Source organism: Oncorhynchus kisutch, linkage group LG28 (assembly GCF_002021735.2).
Source record: "Oncorhynchus kisutch isolate 150728-3 linkage group LG28, Okis_V2, whole genome shotgun sequence".
NCBI lineage: Eukaryota > Metazoa > Chordata > Actinopteri > Salmoniformes > Salmonidae > Oncorhynchus > Oncorhynchus kisutch.
Window position 1 is genome coordinate 16,483,679 of NC_034201.2, and position 22,154 is coordinate 16,505,832.

The 22,154-nt window shown below is 43.1% G+C and overlaps 2 protein-coding genes across 3 annotated transcripts in view; one reads left to right on the forward strand and one right to left on the reverse strand.

Annotated features, from left to right (window-relative positions):
• LOC109872542 (transmembrane protease serine 4) overlaps window positions 1–3,470 on the reverse strand; it is a 4,866-nt gene extending 1,396 nt beyond the window's left edge. The window contains exons 1-10 of one of the 2 annotated variants that reach the window (XM_020463812.2): window positions 3,351–3,470; window positions 3,141–3,202; window positions 2,857–2,994; window positions 2,502–2,613; window positions 1,724–1,850; window positions 1,518–1,631; window positions 1,397–1,440; window positions 1,085–1,247; window positions 799–965; window positions 400–495 (exon numbers count right to left, since the gene is read on the reverse strand). In XM_020463812.2, coding sequence (XP_020319401.1) covers window positions 400–495; window positions 799–965; window positions 1,085–1,247; window positions 1,397–1,440; window positions 1,518–1,631; window positions 1,724–1,850; window positions 2,502–2,589 — 799 coding nt within the window. In that variant the 5' untranslated portion in view covers window positions 2,590–2,613; window positions 2,857–2,994; window positions 3,141–3,202; window positions 3,351–3,470. Of the gene's footprint in view, window positions 1–399; window positions 496–798; window positions 966–1,084; window positions 1,248–1,396; window positions 1,441–1,517; window positions 1,632–1,723; window positions 1,851–2,501; window positions 2,655–2,856; window positions 2,995–3,140; window positions 3,203–3,350 lie in introns of both variants that reach the window. The other variant, XM_020463811.2, reaches the window with a different exon arrangement.
• tmprss13b (transmembrane serine protease 13b) overlaps window positions 1,185–22,154 on the forward strand; it is a 37,072-nt gene continuing 16,102 nt past the window's right edge. The window contains exons 1-5 of the mRNA XM_020463810.2: window positions 1,185–1,281; window positions 12,930–13,217; window positions 18,589–18,757; window positions 18,974–19,084; window positions 19,359–19,484. Of these exons, the coding sequence (XP_020319399.1) occupies window positions 13,203–13,217; window positions 18,589–18,757; window positions 18,974–19,084; window positions 19,359–19,484 (421 nt within the window). The 5' untranslated portion in view covers window positions 1,185–1,281; window positions 12,930–13,202. The remainder of the gene's footprint in view (window positions 1,282–12,929; window positions 13,218–18,588; window positions 18,758–18,973; window positions 19,085–19,358; window positions 19,485–22,154) is intronic.

Sequence of the window (22,154 nt, forward strand, 5' to 3'; positions counted from 1 at the left end):
TACTGTCCCAACCGCTAGGCTAACTGCCGCTCAGGAGATACAGGTAGCCTCTTACACTAAGAACACAAGAAAGCTGAACAGAGACAATGGCCGGACATGGAAGTGTGCACTTGTAAATGCTCTGCCATTGTCGGGGCTTTGGTCTACGGTGGTAGGTAGCCTAGTGGTTAAGAGAGTTGGGCCAGTAACCAAAATGTTGCTGGATAAAATCTCCAAGCTGTCGATGTGCCCTCGAGCAACACTAGTTCTTCCTGTAAGTCGCTCTGGATAAGAGTCTGTTAAATGACACATTTAAAAAAAATATATATATATATATATATATTGGCTTTACATAGATTGGATTAAGCTTGGTTATGGACCTGCCTTCTGCTCTGTACAGATAGCCCTGTCCAGTCTCACCTTTCTCCTGCTGGAAGCCCCAGCCAGTCACCACCAAGGGGTCCCCTGCCTTCAGAGGCAGGCTGTGGGGAGGCAGGCACACTGGGCGGAGGGTGTCTGGAGAGTCAAGACACATTTTTTAAATGATAAAACTAGGTGGTTTGAGCCCTGAATGCTGATTGTCTGAAAGCTGTGGTATATCACAGGTATGGCAAAACATGTGTCACTAATATATTCTATATTCTTCAATGACAGAAATACAGTCCTGGCAATTCAACTTCATAACACTAGAGGACAGTATGGGAAGTTGACCCCCTGTGTGTGTACATGTTCCCATCCATCATGCTGAGCAATGAAGGTTATAGGCTACTGTAAAGGACTTTGGAACGGTTGAGTAACTGTTGGAGAGGTGTCCAGTACCTCCGGTAGTGACAGGCCTGGTGAGCTTCAGCATGGCGATGTCATAGTCGTGAGTGAAACCATTGTAATCTTTATTGATTATGATGGCTGCTACAGAAATCCCCCCAGTAGACATCAGGTGGGTGCTACCCAGCACCACTTGCCAGAGGTTCAGATCATTCCCATCACTGGGTGGGTGTGTGAAAGAAGAAGAGTCAGCATTTGTTTTGCATATGCAAAATTAAACAAAATGTTATGACAGCAAAGAGCGTAATAAAGCTAAACACAACTGAGTGTGTGTGCTGACCGGCTGAAGCAGTGTGCAGCGGTGATAAGCCAGGTGAGGGAGACCAGGGAGCCTCCACAGACGTGCTGCTTGTCTTTCTGCAGGCTGGCCTGCCACGGCCACTCCTCTATGGTGGTGTCAGAACCTCCCACCACCCGGTCTTGCCCCACCGCATCCCCACAGTCTGGCGGGACACGCATGGGATGACAAGCAATATGGTAAGCACTTCCAACTTAATACAGAAGTCCAACCATTTCTTTCGGGGGGCACCATGAAGTATCTATAGGGTAGTGGCAAAAGTGTAGATGGGTGGTGATCATTTTAAATATTTACCTGAGCAGGATAGAGCTATCACAGAGCCTGAGATGCAGGTTTGTCTGAGAAACAGAGAGGATTGTCAGTTCCTCACACCTAAACAGTCAGATGGCTGGACAGCATCCAGTAGAACATCTACCTGCTGATGAGTGCAGTGTGAAGAGGACCCTTAGTTCTTGCTCTTACTGCACTGAAGGACTCTCCCAGTGAGTGGTGTAGGCTGGTGATATCCAGTCTCTCGCTTTTAGGGTTCCTGGTGTAGATGACAAACAGTAGCCAGATATATACAGGAGATGCATCAGACTATGTATCTAACTGAATAGAAGAGTGGAGCTGTCATCTTACAGTGTGTATCCCAGATGCTGACAGGCACTGCGGGTGTCGCTCAATCCCCAGTCGTCTGCACACACAGTGCTCCACCCAGCCTCCACCCTGAACACCTGTAGCACCATGCTCTCACCCACCAACCGCACTACAGAGAGACAAGGATGGAGGAGTCAAATGGGCAATCGGCAGTAAAATAAAGTGTTTTCCCCGCCCCTCTAGTGTTTTTGCAGACTTGTAGTATTTACATGTTTACTGTTAATTTGTTTTACCACCTTTGACATATAAGTGAAGGCTTTCTCAATGAGGAAACCTATTGGAGAACACTAAGAGCACATTTTCCATAACCTGTAGGTACTGTAGGTAGAACTGGGGACTGAATGGATAGTTCAGAGCTTCTGCTTTTTCCTGTAATCTGTATGGAACACAATATGGTCTGTACTTAACATGCAGGGTTCTCACTTATGGCAAACTGAGACATGGGAGAAGTATTTTTGCAGACATTACTGTAGTATTTACTACAGTGTTTGTGGATAATACTGTAGTATTTACTATAATATTCTGCATAAAATGGTTCAACTTAGCCCACAACAGTTAAACTAAGCATGAGGCATTGATCATTTATATTCTTCAACAATCAATGGGTACAAATCATACATTTTTACATCCAAGAAAATGTATGTAGCAATTGCAGATTTCCCCTTTAAGAGAAAGAAGAATCAGAGAGTGGTATGGTAAGATGAGACGATGATAATAGAGGGAAGGGAAAACAGATGGAGGAGATGGAGGGTGGTCTTGCCTGGGAAGGTGGCATTGGCCGGCTTGCTGGACACACATGTGAGCTCGTCCTTTCCACCAGCACAGTCTGCTTTCCCATCACACACCATCGCCACAGGGATGAACTTCAATGACTGAGAGCAGAAGAAGAACTTGCTGTCGACAAGACACCAGACTGGGGAAGACGAGAGTGGAGGATATAGGATGGAGAGGGGTACAGAGGGGTACGGAGGATGAAGGAGGAAAAGACAATCCGAAGGTTGACAGTGGTGCAACTCTATGATACAGGCTACATACATTACAACAGGAATATGATTTAGAGAAACTCCAGGCTTTAAATGGTAGTTGAAGTTGAGACATGAGATGGAGGGACATACTGAAGTAAGCACCCACTGCCAATATCCCAAGTGTGACCAGTACACAAGACACAGTGATCAGCGTCATCTTTTTCGTAGCCCCCTGGTCCCTCCGGGCCACCGTAACCTGCCTCTTCTGGCGTTGAGGCATGATCAGAGCTGTTGGTGTGAGAGGTGAGACCAGGTAAGGTAGTCAGATGTGAGTTGTGTTAAAAAACATGTTCCTCTCCCATTCTGGCAGTAATAATAAAGGCTATGTATGATGTGGTTCTCCAGGTGATATACAGCACTCTGTTTTAACTCACATTGAGACAGGTCTAGATGTGTGGGCTTGTGCTTGGTGCTCCAATCAGCAGTGTGTGTGAATCTAAAGGGAGGAGGGATTAAATATATTTAAATAAATCAACTAAAGGAACAGCATCTGAACCTCAAACATTTGTGCAAATCTAAATGTATCATGATATACACTTGTAGAGCGAAAGGTATAGTTAGTATGTCACTGTCTCATATCTTACCAGTGTGCCCACCAGGCTGTCCTGTCTATCAGCTGCTCTCCAGAAAAGTCAGGTAAGGCTTCTGCCAAGCTCTAGAAATAGACAGATGCCAGAATTCTCACAAGCACTTCCTGTGCCCTAATGACCAATCAGCAGGTGGGGCAGGATCTTTGCTAATTAAGCTAATTGGTTTGGTGTGAGGAGGTGATGTGATTAGTGGAATCAGGCAGTTTTTGGGCCTGGCTGGGATAATACCAGAGACGGAAGAAGAAGCTAGAGACGTCTCACTCGCTCCTTTTTTCTGGTTCACATACAGACAATGAACTACTAAGAAGACCAGACCCAGCTGCTAAATCATTGGTGCCTATGGGAGAGCCACCCCTTAATTAAGCAGACTGAAACTGTGATCGTTTTTTGTCTACGGTCAACAGCCTTCATTTATGCTCAGTACTTTCTGTGATCCTTGGGAAGTCCCTACTCTAAACTTAACCCCTGCTCTAACCTTAACCCTTACATGAACCATTTTCAATGTCAACTTTAATAGGGTGACATCAGAGGTGGGACATCCCAAGCATTAGACTGTTCCCTTGTCCACCATCTTTGATGATACTACAGGCCCAGCACTGTCTGTCTATCTATGGTTGTCAAAACACATTATTGATCTCTACTGTCATGATTCTAGATTTCCAATATGAGTAAGCTACTGTACATTTTATTGACTGATCTATGTGAGTGCATCAACAGCTTGAAATTATCTGGATTCTGACAAACAGACAGTACAGTCGTGGCAAAAAGTTTTGAGAATGACACAAATATTAATTTCCAAAGTTTTCTGCTTCAGTATATAATTTTGTCAGATGTTACTATGGAATACTGAAGTATAATTACAAGCATTTCATAACTGTAAAAGGCTTTTATTGACAATTACATGAAGTTGATGTGAAGAGTCAATATTTGTAGTGTTGACCCTTCTTTTTCAAGACCTCTGCAATCCGCCTTGGCATGCTGTCAATTAACTTCTGGGCCACATCCTGACTGATGGCAGCCCATTCTTGCATAATCAATGCTTGGAGTTTGTCAGAATTTGTTGGTTTTTGTTTGTCCACCTGCCTCTTGAGGATTGACCACAAGTTCTTAATGGGATTAAGGTCTGGGGGGTTTCCTGGCCATGGACCCAAACTATCAATATTTTGTTCACAGAGCCACTCACTTTTTCCTGGCCTTGGACCCAAACTATCAATATTTTGTTCACAGAGCCACTCACTTTTGCCTTATGGCAAGGTGCTCCATCATGCTGGAAAAGGCATTGTTCGTCACCAAACTGTTCCTGGATGTGTTGGTACCATTCTTTAATCGTGGCTGTGTTCTTAGGCAAAATTGTGAGTGAGCCCACTCCCTTGGCTGAGAAGCAAGACCACACATGAATGGTCTCAGGATGCTTTACTGTTGGCATGACACAGGACTGATGGTAGCGCTCACCTTGTCTTTTTTCCGGATGCCCCAAACAATTAGAAAGGGGATTCATCAGAGAAAATGACTTTACCCCTGTCCTCAGCAGTCCAATCCCTGTACCTTTTGCAGAATATCAGTCTATCCCTGGTGTTTTTCCTGGAGAGAAGTGACTTCTATGCTGCCCTTCTTGACACCAGGCCATCCTCCAAAAGTCTTTGTCTCACTGTGCGTGCAGATGCACTCACACCTGCCTGCTGCCATTCCTGAGCAAGCTCTGTACTGGTGGTGCCCCGGCCCCGCAGCTGAATCAACTTTAGGAGACGGTCCTGGCGCTTGCTGGACTTTCTTGGGCGCCCTGAAGCCTTCTTCACAACAATTGAACCACTCTCCTTGAAGTTCTTGATGATCCGATAAACGGTTGATTTAGGTGCAATCTTACTGGCAGCAATATCCTTGCCTGTGAAGCCCTTTTTGTGCAAAGCAATGATGACGGCACGTGTTTCCTTGCAGGTAACCATGGTTGACAGAGGAAGAACAATGATTCCAAGCACCACCCTCCTTTTGTAGCTTCCAGTCTGTTATTCGAACTCAATCAGCATGACAGAGTGATCTCCAGCCTTGTCCTCGTCAACACTCACACCTGTGTTAACGAGAGAATCACTGACATGATGTCAACTGGTCCTTTTGTGGCAGGGCTGAAATGCAGTGGAAACGTTTTTTGGTGATTCAGGTCATTTGCATGGCAAAGAGGGACTTTGCAATTCATCTGATCACCATTGATAACATTCTGGAGTATATGCAAATTGCCATCATACAAACTGAGGTAGCAGACTTAGTGAAAATTTATATTTGTGTCATTCTCAAAACTTTTGGCCACGACTGTACATAATGAGGGGATGTGGTGGAACAGGGGTATGTCAGAGGAGGCTGGTGGGAGGAGCTATAGGAGGACGGGCTCATTGTAATGGCGGGAATGGAAGTAATGGAACGGAGTGGAACATGTGGTCTCTATATGCAAAAGTCATTCCACTACTGGCTCAAATAGCCGACCAATCAGCCTGTTACCAACCCTTAGTAAACTTTTGGAAAAAATGGTGTTTGATACAATGCTATTTTACAGTAAACAAACTGACAACAAACTTTCAGCTTATAGGGACATTGAACAAGCACAGCACTTACTGTACACATCAGCTACTACAGCGACTGAAATAAATGCGACACTTAACAAAGAGCTGCAGTTAGTTTCAGAGTGGGTGTCAAGGAATAAGGTAGTCCTAAATATTCCTGAAACTAAAAGCATTGTACCTTAACTAAATATTGTAATGAATAATGTGGACATTGAGCAAGTTGAGGTCATGGTCAAAACATATTAATACAACAGTAGCTAAGACGGGTAGAAGTCTGTCCATAATAAAGTGTTGTTCTGCCTTCTTAACAGCACTATCAACAAGACAGGTCCTACAGGCCCTAGTTTTGTCACACCTGGACTACCGTTCAGTCGTGTGGTCAAGTGCCACAAAGAGACTTAGGAAAATTGCAATTGGCTCAGAACAGGGCAGCACGGCTGGCGCTTGGATGTACACAGAGAGCTGACATTAATAATGTAGGAGAGATTGACACATCAAAGTGGAGGAGAGATTGACTTCATCACCACTTGTATTTATGAGAGGTAGTGACATGTTGGATGCACCGAGCTGTCTGTCTGAGCTACTGGCGCACAGCTCGGACACCCATGCATACCCCACAAGACATGCCACAAGAGTTCTCTTCACAGTCCCCAAGTCCAGAGCAGACTATGCGAGGCACACAGTACTACATAGAGCCATGACTACATGGAACTCTATTCCACATCAAGTAACTGATGCAGCAGTAAAATATGATTTAAAAAGCAGATAAAAAAAAACACCTTATGGAACAGAGGGGACTGTGAAGCAACACAAACATAGGCACAGACACATGCATACACACACACACGATAATATACGCACTATACACACACACGATAATATACGCACTATACACACACACGATAATATACGCACTATGCACACACACGATAATATACGCACTATACCCACACACGATAATATACGCACTATGCACACACACGATAATATACGCACTATACACACACACGATAATATACGCACTATACACACACACGATAATATACGCACTATACACACACACGATAATATACGCACTATACACACACACGATAATATACGCACTATACACACACACGATAATATACGCACTATACACACACACGATAATATACGCACTATACACACACACGATAATATACGCACTATACACACACACGATAATATACGCACTATACACACACACGATAATATACGCACTATACACACACACGATAATATACGCACTATACACACACACGATAATATACGCACTATACACACACACGATAATATACGCACTATACACACACACGATAATATACGCACTATACACACACACGATAATATACGCACTATACACACACACGATAATATACGCACTATACACACACACGATAATATACGCACTATACACACACACGATAATATACGCACTATACACACACACGATAATATACGCACTATACACACACACGATAATATACGCACTATACACACACACGATAATATACGCACTATACACACACGTGGATTTTGTACTGTAGATATGTGGTAGTGGTGGAGTCGGGGCCTGAGTGCACAACGTGTGTTGTGAAATCTGTGAATGTATTGTAATGTTTTTAAAATGATATAAACTACCTTCATTTTTCCATTGATTCCACTCCAGCCATTAAAATGAGCCCATCCCCCTATAGCTCCTCCCACCAGCCTTCTCTGGTTCATGTGCTTACTGTAAATGTGTTTACTATATATTACTCAGTATATAACATCATTGTCTTAATTATTTGTTTATTTTAGAGTATTTCTCTTTATATTTACTACTTGATTTATGCTCTGACAGGGTTGTCTAAAGGCTGTAATTCACCTGTCAACATAGATATATCAGACAGCAGCCCAATGACAAAAGAAGAGAACCTTGTATGTGCTCATAAACGTACTGTACAATGCAGACTGTGTGGTTATAACCCAGTGGAGTCCTCCTGGACCTAGAGGAGCAGAGTCAAGCCCACATGTACAGTAGCTTACTCATCAATATCCTTCCTACGCTCCACTGTAGCCCCAACCCCTCTGAAGGCCTGTGTAGGTAGCAGCTCCCGTAGCACCCTTAGCGGTGTTGGCAAAAAGTGGATGTTTCTGGTTTTCAGGGATGCAATATTTTCAACCTAACATCCGTTTACCCTGAAAACAGAAGTAGTGACTTCGCTCAAGCGTCTTTCTACGCTACGTTACATAACTCCTGTAGAGACACAGGAGAACCTGTATCTGGTTCTACTCCTTCTCCCCTCAAGGGTCGAGTGAGAACTGTAGACCCACCTCGTGTATTTACAGTGACGGGAAAGTATTCAGACGCCTGGACTTTTTCCACATTTTGTTACATTACTGTCTTATTTCCCCCCCTCATCAATCTACACACAATACAGCACAATGACAATGCAACAACTCAGTACTGTAACGACTCTCATTGGTAGAAGGAGTGGACCAAAGTGCAGCGTGGAAAGTGTTCATGATTTTTATTTTCAAAAAACACCGCAAAATAACCTAAGTGAAAATGAAAGCGTACAGTTCTGTCAAGTACTGACACTAAACAGAAAACAAGATCCCACAAAACCCAAAAGGAAAATGACAACCTATATATGATCCCCAATCAGAGACAACGATAGACAGCTGCCTCTGATTGGGAACCACACTGCCAAAAACAAAGAAATAGAAAACAGACTTTCCCACCCGAGTCACACCCTGACCTCACCCAACATAGAGAATAATGAGTGTCTCTAAGGTCAGGGCGTGACAAGTACTTTGTTGAAGCACCTTTGGCAGTATTACAGCCTTGAGTCTTCTTGGGTATGATCCTATAAGCGTGGCACACCTGTATTTGGGGAGTTTCTCCCATTCTTCTCTGCAGATCCTCTCAAGCACTGTCAGGTTGGATGGGGAACGTTGCTGCACAGGTATTTTCAGGTCTCTCCAGAGATGTTCAATCGGGTTCAAGGAGACTTGTCCCGAAGCCACTCCTGCGTTGTCTTGGCTGTGTGCTTAGGGTCATTTTCCTGTTGGAAGGTGAACCTTCTGGAGCAGGTTTTCATCAAGTATCTCTCTGTACTTTGCTCTGTTCATCTTCACCTCGATCCTGACTAGTCTCCCAGATCCTGCTGCTGAAAAACATCCCCACAGCATGATGCTGCCACCACCATGCTTCACCGTAGGGATGGTGCCAGGTTTCATCCAAACGTGACCATCAATCTTGGTTTCATCAGACCAAACGCCAAGTTGGCTGTCATGTGCCTTTTGCCTTTTGCTGAGGAGTGGCTTCCGTCTGGCCACTCTACCATAAAGGCCTGATTGGTGGAGTGCTGCAAAGATGGTTGTCCTTCTGGAAGGTTCTCCCATCTCCACAGAGGAACTCTGGAGCTCTGTCAGAGTGACCATCAGGTTCTCTCCGATTGCTCAGTTTGGCCGTGTGGTCAGCTCTAGGAAGTGTCTTGATGATTCCAAACTTCTTCCATTTAAAAATGATGGAGGCCACTGTGTTCTTGGGGACCTTCAATGCTGCAGAAATGTTTTGGTACCCTTCTCCAGATCTGTGCCTCGAAACAATCCTGTCTCAGGGCTTGGTTTTTGCTCTGAAATGCACTGTCAACTGTGGGACCTTATATAGACAGGTGTGTACCTTTCCAAACCATGTCCAATCAGTCGAATTTACCACAGGTGGACTCCGATGAAGTTGTATCAAGGATGATCAATGGAAACAGGATGCACCTGAGCTCAATTTTGAGTCTCATAGCGAAGGGTCTGAATACTTATGGTGCAGCAGTCTAAGGCACTGCATCTCAGTGCTTGAGGCATCACTACAGACCCTGGTTCGAATCCAGGCTGTATCACAACCGGGAGTGATTGTGAGTCCCATAGGGCGGCGCACAGTTGGCCCAGCGTCATCTGGGTTTGGCCGGTGTAGGCCGTCATTGTAAATAAGAATTAGTTCTTAACGGACTTGCCTAGTTAAATAAAGGTTATAAAATATATATGTAACCTGTTTTCTCTTTGTCATTATGGGGTATTGTGAGTAGATTGCTGAGGAAATGTTTTCATTTAATCTATTTTACAATAAGGCTGTAACGTAACAAAAGGTGGAAAAAGTCAAGTGGTCTGAATACTTTCCCGAAGGCACTGTAACTGCCATTTTCCTCCCCCCTTTCCAATAGGCTGTTCTTCTCTGAGAGAAATCAATCAATCATTCAAATTAATTTATAAAGCCCTTTTTACATCAGCAAATGTCACAAAGTGCTTATACAGAAGCCCAGTCTAAAACCCTTTGGAGCAAGCAATGAAGAAGCACAGTGGCTAGGAAAAACTCCATAGAAAGGCATGAACCAAAGAAGAAACCTAGAGAGGAACCAGGCTATGAAGGGTGGCCAGTCCTCGTCTGGTTGTGCCGGATGGAGATTATAACAGTACATGGCCATTAACATGTTAACATAGATGACCAGCAGGGTCAAATAATAGTCACAGTGGTTATAGAGGGTGCAACAGGTCAGCACCGGGAGAGAGAGAGAGAGAGCGAGCGAGAGAGAGCGAGAGAGAGAGAGAGAGATGATGTGTATCTAGTTGTTAGTCCAATGCATGCTTCCCTTTATTCCACTGGCCTGACAAAGATCCACGTTCTGGGTCAGTGATTGTGAAGACCAGGTCATCTGATGCAGCACTCCATCACTCGACTTGGTCAAATATCCCTTACACAGCCTGGAGGTGTGTTTTGGGTCATTGTCTTGTTGAAAAACAAATGATAGCCCCACTAAGCGCAAACCAGTTGGGATGGCGTATCGCTGCAGAATTCTGTGGTAGCCATGCTGGTTAAGTGTGTCTGGAATTCTAAATAAATCACTAGCAAAGCACCATCACACGTCCTCCTCCATGCTTCACGGTGGGAACCACACATGCGGAGATCATCCGTTCACCTACTCTGCATCTCAAAAAGACAAAGCGGTTAGAACCAAACACCCACAGTGGAACAGATTGGAACAGACAAGGACAGATTTCCCCCGGTCTAATGTCTCGTGTTTGCTCATTGCTCGTGTTTCTTGGCCCAAGCAAGTCTCTTCTTCTTACTGACCTTCTTTAGTGGTGGTTTCTTTGCAGCAATTCAACCATGAAGGCCTGATTCACCCAGTCTCTTCAACACTAACAGTTGATGTTGAGATGTGTCTGTTACCTGAAATCTGTGAAGCAACTCTGTGTAATTCTAATGATCTTATCCTCTGCAGCAGAGGTAACTCTGGGTCTTCCTTTTCTGTGGCGGTCCTCATGAGAGTCAGTTTCATCATAGCGCTGGATGGTTTTTGCGACTGCACTTTAAGAAACTTTCAAAGTTCTGACCTTCATGTCTTGGCTGACCTTCATGTCTTAAAGTAATGATGGACTGTCATTTCTCTTTGCTTAATTGAGCTGTTCTTGCCATAATATGGACTTGGCCTTTTTCCGAATAGGGCTATCTTCTGTATACCACCCCTAACTCGTCACAACACAACTGATTGGCTCAAACTCATCAAAGAAATTCCACAAAGGAACTTTTAACAAGGCACACGTGTTCCACCTCATGAAACTGGTTGAGAGAATGCCATGAGTGTGCGACGCTGTCATCAAGGCAAAGGGTGGCTATTTTGAAGAATATAAAATATATTTTGATTTGTTTAACACTTTTTTAGTTACTACACGATGTCTTCACTTATTTCTACAATGTAGAAAATAGTAAAAATAAAGAAAAATGCTTGAATGAGTAGGTGTGTACAAACTTTTGTCTGTCGATACGTAAAAACAATATATTTGTCAGAGCTATCCAAACACAGTGGACAATCTGGTACACACACACACACACACACACACCCCACTCATAGTCATACAGTCATACCCTCCTTCTTTCTTTCTGTCCATAGAAATAGTCTCTGGCAAGGCACCAGCTATACCTGCCCCTGCCTTGTAATTCCATTGAGCAAGAATGACACTCCTTTGTTGTCATACGGATAAGGAAAACAGCAGTGGAGTTATTTGTTTTATAAAAAAAGATATATATCCACTGAAAGCCAAACATAGTTTGTTTGTTATTCTCACCAGGAGAGGTGTATTTGCATGAATGTTTTCGATTAAGAAGTGATAGTAAAGTAGTTAAGTGATAGTAATCGTTCTACTCTCAAAAACATCCACAGTTGGGACATTTCTGGTTGTATTTATGTAACCAAAAGGAATGTAGTTCAGTCATTGTGTATACAAGTCACCCTCCTATAGCACCTTTCCCACCGGGCACATACTGGTTCAATCAACGTTGTTTCCACTTCATTTCAATGAAATGACATTGAACCATCGTGGAATGGACGGTGAATTGTCTATGCTGGGGTATTGTTGACAGGTGCTGAAAAGGCATCCATTTTAGCTATTTCAGATTCATGATAGCAAACATTTCTTGTTTCATTTGGGGAGGATATTCAAAACAGCTTTTTAGTTGTGGCGTCATTGGTAAAGGTAAAAATGGTTTGTGTGTCCTGTATGGAGGTTGGAACATTTCCAAACCTATACGTATTGTTCTATTCAGTCAGCCTGATCTCTGTAGTGATAATGATGTAATTACAACATTATACTCCAGTCTGAGAATCCATTCAAGCTTTCTTCTGGTAGCAGTATTTCAGTTTTATGACTTTGTACTATTTAGTTTGGCTGACATTATGTATTTCTGAACACATTAACATTATGTACCACAATAGATACTGTATGTCTATAGTAGCCTAGAAACACTATTGTGCTTAGGATGATTGTTTGTTCAATGTGTCAATTTGTACTTGTTCTTACCCAAATAAACTTTAAATAAAACAATGTTTTTTAAAATCTTACAGTGAATTTGGTTTAATCTTCATAGATAACCTAAGATATTGTAATTGTTTTTAGTCATTGAAATTATCTCTTTAGAAAACAACAGAAAAAAAGCTTAATTAGCGTGTTTCTGCTGGCTGTGCAGGTATCACAAATCATGTCACCTACTTTCCATGATGGAACCAGTTTGGCCAGCATTGAAGAGAAAAGGTGGAGGGAGTGACAGAGGATTGGATACCAGTGCCTGTAGTGTGAATGGAGTTCAGATTCAGGCGGAGACACTAAAGCACAGCGAACGGACAGAGACTGGAGAGAGACTTACCAAGCTATAGAATCTCTCCTGTAGAATTGACCCAGATCCCAGTGAGGCCACCTGTCCCCAGAGGGCCACAGTAACTGTAGGCTTCCAAACACACAGATGGAACATGACCAGGTAGGTGGATTTACTCTATTTTATAACTCTTCAGACATGTCCAATTGGCAACAGTGACCTAACTGCGTAGGAAAAACTCTTAGGTTTAATACAAAACATTGTCCGGTTTAGTTTTTACCTGATGTCCCTGCATGTTTGAGATACTTTTGGCCATGTAGTGTATGTGGACACCCCTTCAAATTAGTGGATTCGGCTATTTCAACCACACCGTTGGTGACAGGTGTATACATTTGAGTTCACCGCCATGCAATCTCCATAGACAAACATTGGCAGTAGAATGGCCCGTACTGAAGAGCTCAGTGACTTTCAACGCGGCACCGTCATAGGATGCCACCTTTCCAACAAGTCAGTTCATCAAATCCAGTCAACTGCAAGTGCTGTTACTGTAAAGTGGAAACATTTAGCAGCAACAACAGCTCAGCCGCGAAGTGGTAGGCCACACAAGCTCACAGAACGGGACCGCCGAGTGCTGAAGCGTGTAAAAATCATCTGTCCTCGGTTGCAACACTCATTAACGAGTTCCAAACTATAGAATATAGAAATGGTTTGTTGAGATCGGTGTGGAAGAACTTGACTGGCCTGCACAGAGCCCTGATTTAAATGTAAGGTTAGTGGAAGATTGAGGCATTTCCATTTGTATTTCATGGAATTGGATCCTGTATTTCAATTGTTGCTTGTAAAATCAATTGTGTTTCATTGATCACTAATTTTCCGTTCTGGTTAGTGTCCACTGAGTAGATTTTCTCTCACTAGGGTCAATGTATTGGTGCAATCACTACTCAGCATTTACCACATTGCGCAGAGCAAATCAAATCAAATTTTATTGGTCACATACACAAGGTTAGCAGATGTTAATGCGAGTGTAGCGAAATGCTTGTGCTTTTAGTTCCGACCATGCAGTAATATCTAACAAGTAATCTAACCATTTCACAACAACTACTTTATACCCACAAGTGTAAAGGGATGAATAAGAATATGTACATGTAATTATATGGATGAGCGATGGCCGAACGGCATAGGCAAGATGCAGTAGATGGTATAGAGTACAGTATATACATATGAGATGTGTAATGGCTGTCCTCTTCGTCTTCCTCTGACGAGGAGTATGAGAGATTGGACCAATACGCAGCGTGGTAAGTGTTCATGATATTTAAACGGAACACTTAATGACAAAAAAACAACAAGAGAACGAAAAAATTAAACCGAAACAGTTCTGTCTGGTGCAGACACACTTAACAGAAAACAACTACCCACAAATCAAGTGGGAAAAACAGGCTACCTAAGTATGGTTCTCAATCAGAGACAACGATTGACAACTGCCTCTGATTGAGAACCATGCCAGGCCAAACACATAGAAAACCAAAACTAGAACAACACATAGAATGCTCACCCCAACTCACGCCCTGACCAACCTAAACACGAAACATAACAAAGGAACTAAGGTCAGGACGTGACAAGATGAGTAATGTAGGGTAAGTTAACATTATATAAAGTGGCATTGTTTAAAGTGACTATTGATAGATTTATTACATCCAATTTTTAATTATTAAAGTGGCTAGAGATTTGAGTCTGTATGTTCGCAGCAGCCACTCATTGTTAGTGATGGCTGTTTAACAGTCTGATGGCCTTGAGATAGAAGCTGTTTTTCAGTCTCTCGGTCCAAGCTTTGATGCACCTGTACTGAGCTCGCCTTCTGGATGATAATGGGGTGAACAGGCAGTGGCTCGGGTGGTTGTTGTCCTTGATGATCTTTTTGGCCTTCCTGTGACATCGGGTGGTGTATGTGTCTTGGAGGGCAGGTAGTTTGCCCCCAGTGATGCGTTGTGCAGACCAAACTACTCACTCTAGAGAGCTTTGCAGTTGTGGGTGGAGCAGTTGCCGTACCAGGCTGTGATACAGACCGACAGGATGCTTTCGATTGTGCATCTGTAAAAGTTTGTGAGTGTTTTTGGTGACAAGCCAAATTTCTTCAGCCTCCTGAGGTTGAAGAGGCGCTCCGAGGGCCCTCACCTCCTCCCTGTAGGCCGTCTCATCGTTGTTGGTAATCAAGCCTACCAATGATTGAGTTGGAGGCGTGCAAGGCCACGCAGTCGTGGGTGAACAGGGAGTACAGGAGAGGGCTGAGAATGCACCCTTGTGGGGACCCAGTGTTGAGGATCAGCGGGGTGGAGATGTTGTTACCTACCCTCACCACCTGGGGGCGGCCCGTCAAAGTCCAGGACCCAGTTGCACAGGGCGGGGTCGAGACCCAGGGTCTCGAGCTTGATGACGAGTTTGGAGGGTACTATGGTGTTAAATGCTGAGCTGTAGTCGATGAACAGCATTCTTACATGAACATCATTCTTACAAGAGGTATTCCTCTTGTCCAGATGGGTTAGGGCAGTGTACAGTGTGATTGCGATTGCGTCGTCTGTGGACTGGTTGGGGCGGTAGGGCAAATTGGCGTGAGTCTATTGTGTCAGGTAGGGTGGGGTGATATGATCCTAGACTAGTCTCTCAAAGCACATCATGATGACGGAAGTGAGTGCTACGACTGATAGTCGTTTAGCTCAGTTACCTTAGCTTTCTTGGGAACAGGAACAATGGTGGCCCTCTTGAAGCATGTGTGAACAGCAGACTGGGATAAGGATTGATTGAATATGTCCGTAAACACACCAGCCAGCTGGTCTGCGTGTGCTCTGAGGACGTGGCTGGGGATGCCGTCTGGGCCGGCAGCCTTGCGAGGGATAACACGTTTAAATGTTTTACTCACGTTGGCTGCGGTGGAGGAGAGTCCGCAGGTTTTGGTAGCGGGCAGTGTCGGTGGCACTGTTTGTCTGGGAGCAAGACATCAGGGTCCGCGATGGGGCTGGTTTTCTTTTTGTAGTCTGTGATTGACTGTAGACCATGCCACATTCCTCTCGTGTCTGAGCCGTTAAATTGCGACTCTACTTTGTCTCTATACTGACGCTTAGCTTGTTTGATTGCCTTGCGGAGGGAATAGCTACACTATTTGTATTTGATGTTTCCGGTCACCTTGCCCTGATTAAAAGCAGTGGTTCGCGCTTTCAGCTTCGCGCGAATGCTGCCTTCAATCCACGGTTTCTGGTTGGGGAGGGTTTTAATAGTCGCTGTTGGTACAACATCACCGATGTACTTGCTAATAAACTCGCTCACCGAATCAGCATATACATCAATGCTGTTGTTCTACGCTATCTGGAACATATCCCAGTCCACGTGATCGAAGCAATCTTGAAGCGTGGAATCAGATTGGTTGGACCAGCGTTGAACAGACCTGAGCACGGGTGTTTCCTGTTTAAGTTTCTGTCTATAGGCTGGGATAAACCAAATGGAGTTGTGGTCAAATTTGCCGAAAGGAGGGCGAGGGAGGGCTTTGTATGCATCGCAGAAGTTAGAGTAACAATGATCCAGAATTTTCCCAACTCGGGTCGTGCATTCGATATGCTGATAAAATTTAGGGAGCCTTGTTTTCAGATTAGCCTTGATAAAATCCCCAGCTACAATAAATGCCGCCTCAGGATATGTGGTTTCCAGTTTACATAGAGTCCAATGAAGTTCTTTCAGGGCCGTCGAGGTGTCTGCTTGGGTGGGTACGTACACGACTGTGATTATAATCGAAGAGAATTCTCTTGGTTGATAATGCGGTCGGCATTTGATTGTAAGGAATTCTAGGTCAGGTGAACAAAAGGACTTGAGTTCCTGTTTGTTGTTATGATCACACCACGACTAGTTAATCATAAGGCATACACCCCCTTCTTCTTCTTACCAGAGAGATGTTGGTTTCTGTCGGCGCAATGCGTGAAGAAACCAGGTGGCTGTACCGACTCTGATAACGTATCCCGAGTGAGCCATGTTTTCGTGAACACGTGACACTGATGGGTGTGTGTGTTAGAATATTGTTAAGATCATCTCATGCACTTAAAAACACACCTCCCATATCAATGTTTGTCATACACCACACCTGTAGCCTACAGTCTTTGTTAATCAGTTGTGCTGTTTGAACAAGCAGAACTTAATCAGCAACATCAGATAAACATTTGATCAAAATCAAATAAAATGTTATTAGTCACATGCGCTGAATACAATACCTTACAGTGAAATGCTTACTTACAAGCCCCTAACCAGCAATGCAGTTTCAAAAATACAAATAAGAATAAGAAATACAAGTTAGAAGTAGTTAAAGAGCAGCAGTAAAATAACAATAGCGAGACTATAAACAGGGGGAACCGGTACAGAGTCAATGTGTGTAGTGGCACCGGTTAATCGAGGTAATTGAGGTAATATGTACATGTAGGTAGAGTTATTAAAGTGACTATGTATAGATAATAACAGAGAGTAGCAAATAGTCTGGGTAGCCATTTGACTAGATGTTCAGGAGTCTTATGGTTTGGGGGTAGAAGCTGTTTAAAAGCCTCTTGGGCTAGACTTGGCGCTCCGGTACCACTTGCTGTGCGGTAGCAGAGAGAACAGTCTATAACTAGAGTGGCTGGAGTCCTTGACCCTTTTTAGGGCCATTCTCTGACAAGGCTTGCTATAGAGATCCTGGATGGCAGGAAGCTTGACCCCAGTGATGTACTGGGCCGTACGCACATCCCTCTGTCATGCCTTGAGGTATGAAGCCGAGCAGTTGCCATACCAGGCAGTGATGCAACCAGTCAGGATGCTCTTGATGGTGCAGCTGTTGAACGTTTTGAGGATCTGAGGGCCCATTCCAAATCTTTTCAGACTCCTGATGGGGAACAAAATAGTAGCTTTCTTCCTTATCAAGAAGAGGGAACGATTTTAGGTAAACATTTCTGGTTACTGGCTTCAGACAATGGTTAATTAGAACTGAAACTATAAAATGACACTTTCTATTAATAGCAGATTGATTTATAAGACATCAAGTAATTGGAGAAATTGGAACTATTAGTGATACAATTCTAAGAAACATTCAGCTATTTTTTAGAGATAAGAACAAGTGCATCCTTGGGGAACCTGTTATCCTTCCTGGTGTTTAGCTGTTGATGTGTCCAGATCTATAATCACATGTTGGGTCTGTTTGTGATTGCCTAAGTGTCCATCAGGCATGTGAATAGCAACACAAACAACACAAGGGAACCTCACTGAGGAGACACTGGAGGTCCACAGGACCATCCAGTCTAGTATGGTTCTGTAATGGATGCTCCTTTTTTTGTCCACTGTACAATATGCCCTGTTTTTATAGGTTTGATCTGTTGTCGGTGTGTGTTAGGGTGGTGTAGGATTCAGGCTAGAGCTAAGCTTCAGATATACATATTATATACCTGCCTGTCTTTAGAAGTTGATCAGGTACATAGCCTACTAATGCCAATGAGAACCCACCTGACTCTCCTCTTCCTTCTCCCCTCAGAACAGTGACCTCCCACCACCATACTACTCAGTAGCAGTGCCCACCCAGCCCCCTCCTGAGTATGGAGAGGTGGTGGGGGCCAGAGGGATGTCTGACCCCCCTTCTCAGCCTTACTACATCCCCCAGCCTATGGCACATGTAAATGTCGTCCATGTTTCCCAGGGCGCCCGTAAGTTCCTGGTGTTCCCTTCTACTTCTTCAATCGTTGATATACAGTACATTCCTGCCCCTATCTATTTATATGAGAGGGTGCCATCCCTCTATCTCTGTAATGCAAATCTCTCTTTCTATATCCGAAACGTTTCTCTTTCTTAATCCTAAGCTTTTTTGCCTCCCAACTTTATCAAACTGTGAACTGAAAAATGTCCCTGGTCTCCTCTTGCAGCCCAACGTCGTAAAAAGTGCTTATCATGTGGGAACAGTTCCTGCTGTTACGGAGGATCAGGAGGGACCACCCTACTGCTGGTCCTCCTCGCTATCGCTATCTGGCTGGGAGGTAACCCAACCAGTAACTTACAGAGAACTCATACAGTACAACATTAAACTATATGGACATAATGTAATAATACAATACAACATAATCTAACATGGACATAATGCAACAATTAAATATGTGTAAATGTATGACAATCATAAATTCCATATTTAGGGTATCGTGTGAATGCAATATATATGATATTGTGTTGGTATGTATTAAGCATTAACATAGGGGCTTCCACGGCTCTGAATATCCTTTTACTTGTTCTCTTTGACCTATGACCTCTGTCCAGTGCGTTATGGCCCATCCCTGGTGTCTGGCTCCCTGAGCGAGATGGAGAAAGACAGTTGCCCCTCCAACACCGTGGAGTGTGACGGACGACGAGACTGCAAACTGGGCAGTGATGAGACCAATTGTGGTCAGTACCCTTGTCGCTACACCTAGTTTTTGTGGTCAGTACCCTTGTCGCCACACCTAGTTTTTGTGGTCAGTAGCCTTGTCGCCACACCTAGTTTTTGTGGTCAGTACCCTTGTCGCCACACCTAGTTTTTGTGGTCAGTACCCTTGTCGCCACACCTAGTTTTTGTGGTCAGTACCCTTGTCGCCACACCTAGTTTTTGTGGTCAGTACCCTTGTCGCCACACCTAGTTTTTGTGGTCAGTAGCCTTGTCGCCACACCTAGTTTTTGTGGTCAGTACCCTTGTCGCCACACCTAGTTTTTGTGGTCAGTACCCTTGTCGCCACACCTAGTTTTTGTGGTCAGTACCCTTGTCGCCACACCTAGTTTTTGTGGTCAGTAGCCTTGTCGCCACACCTAGTTTTTGTGGTCAGTACCCTTGTCGCCACACCTAGTTTTTGTGGTCAGTACCCTTGTCGCCACACCTAGTTTTTGTGGTCAGTACCCTTGTCGCCACACCTAGTTTTTGTGGTCAGTACCTTTGTCGCCACACCTAGTTTTTGTGGTCAGTACCCTTGTCGCCACACCTAGTTTTTGTGGTCAGTACCCTTGTCGCCACACCTAGTTTTTGTGGTCAGTACCCTTGTCGCCACACCTAGTTTTTGTGGTCAGTACCCTTGTCGCCACACCTAGTTTTTGTGGTCAGTACCCTTGTCGCCACACCTAGTTTTTGTGGTCAGTACCCTTGTCGCCACACCTAGTTTTTGTGGTCAGTAACAAAAATAGAAGCAAAACACTGGGCACTTCTATGTGGAAATGTGGGTCATCTTTGGTTGAGGCGTTGATCGATGAGATTTCAACCTTTATTCACCCACTCAAAAAGACCGGCAGAAGTTTGTTGAATTCCCAATGTTATATGACTATGCTTTCAACCATCTAAAAGCATAACCAAATTCCAATGGAAAAGTTTGGTTTAGTCAGATTTAGTTGTCAACTAAATGTTTTATCACTGCACTTTCAACAATTTAAAAGCACAACAAAGTTGAAATGGGATGTCAGATATGTTGTATTTATCACAGATGAACGTGTATCATTGTACTTCATCTAATAGCACAACCACATGACCTGGGTTGCAGTTGATCAATGCTGTTCAAGATTCTGCATAGATTGTAACAGCAATTGTGAAGATCTCCACAGAGCTGCAACCTTTGCATGTTAGTTTGAACATCCACACTTTCTATTATCACAGATAAATAGATTTATAGTTACAGTAGGCTAACCTCAAAATGTGGCCATAGATGTGTTTATAGTTACAGTAGGCTGTGTGGCCATAGATGTGTTTATAGTTACAGTAGGCTGTGTGGCCATAGATGTGTTTATAGTTACAGTAGGCTGTGTGGCCATAGATGTGTTTATAGTTACAGTAGGCTGTGTGGCCATAGATGTGTTTATAGTTACAGTAGGCTGTGTGGCCATAGATGTGTTTATAGTTACAGTAGGCTGTGTGGCCATAGATGTGTTTATAGTTACAGTAGGCTGTGTGGCCATAGATGTGTTTATAGTTACAGTAGGCTGTGTGGCCATAGATGTGTTTATAGTTACAGTAGGCTGTGTGGCCATAGATGTGTTTATAGTTACAGTAGGCTGTGTGGCCATAGATGTGTTTATAGTTACAGTAGGCTGTGTGGCCATAGATGTGTTTATAGTTACAGTAGGCTGTGTGGCCATAGATGTGTTTATAGTTACAGTAGGCTGTGTGGCCATAGATGTGTTGCTCATTTTAAGGCTGAATAAATGCTGTTACATTGATTTGTAAGATAGTCTTAACTTTAAACTTAACTTTATAGTCTTAACTTTAAACTTAACTTTATAGTCTTAACTTTATAGTCTTAACTTTATAGTCTTAACTTTAAACTTAACTTTATAGTCTTAACTTTATAGTCTTAACTTTATAGTCTTAACTTTATAGTCTTAACTTTATAGTCTTAACTTTATAGTCTTAACTTTATAGTCTTAACTTTATAGTCTTAACTTTATAGTCTTAACTTTATAGTCTTAACTTTATAGTCTTAAATGAAATTGTGTTTGGTTGACAACGCAACCAAATATCAACATTTAATGGATATCTAATGCTTGGATAGTTTCATCTGAACCACTGGCTTAATCCTATTCTTTACTTTAAAACAAATCATTTGTTAACGAGTTAATAGACTATTTACTATATTGCAAAAGTGATATTGAATTGTGTTTGGTTGTCAACAAATTCCACATGTCTAGAAATGAATAATTGATATGTTCGAATTATGTCTCCATCTCAACTAAGAATCAAAATCAAATCAAGCTTCCTTTAAAGTGCACTTAAAGTTAAATTTAGTACTATTCTTTAACTTAGATGTTTATTTGAGATGGAGACTTGAATCCAACATATCAATTATTAATCTGTAGACAAACTGGAATTAAAGCCAGACTAAGTCAATGACACAGATGGAACTATCCAAGCAGAAGACACAGTACATCTCCTTCAAATGTTGATATTTGGTTGCAGTGACAACTAAATACAATTCAATATTCAGTTTGTCTACAAATTAATAATTGATATGTTGGATTCACGTTGCCATCTCAACCAAAAATCCAAGTTAAGAATAGGACTAAATATCTTCTAATCAAACTTTAAATGCACTTAGAAAAATG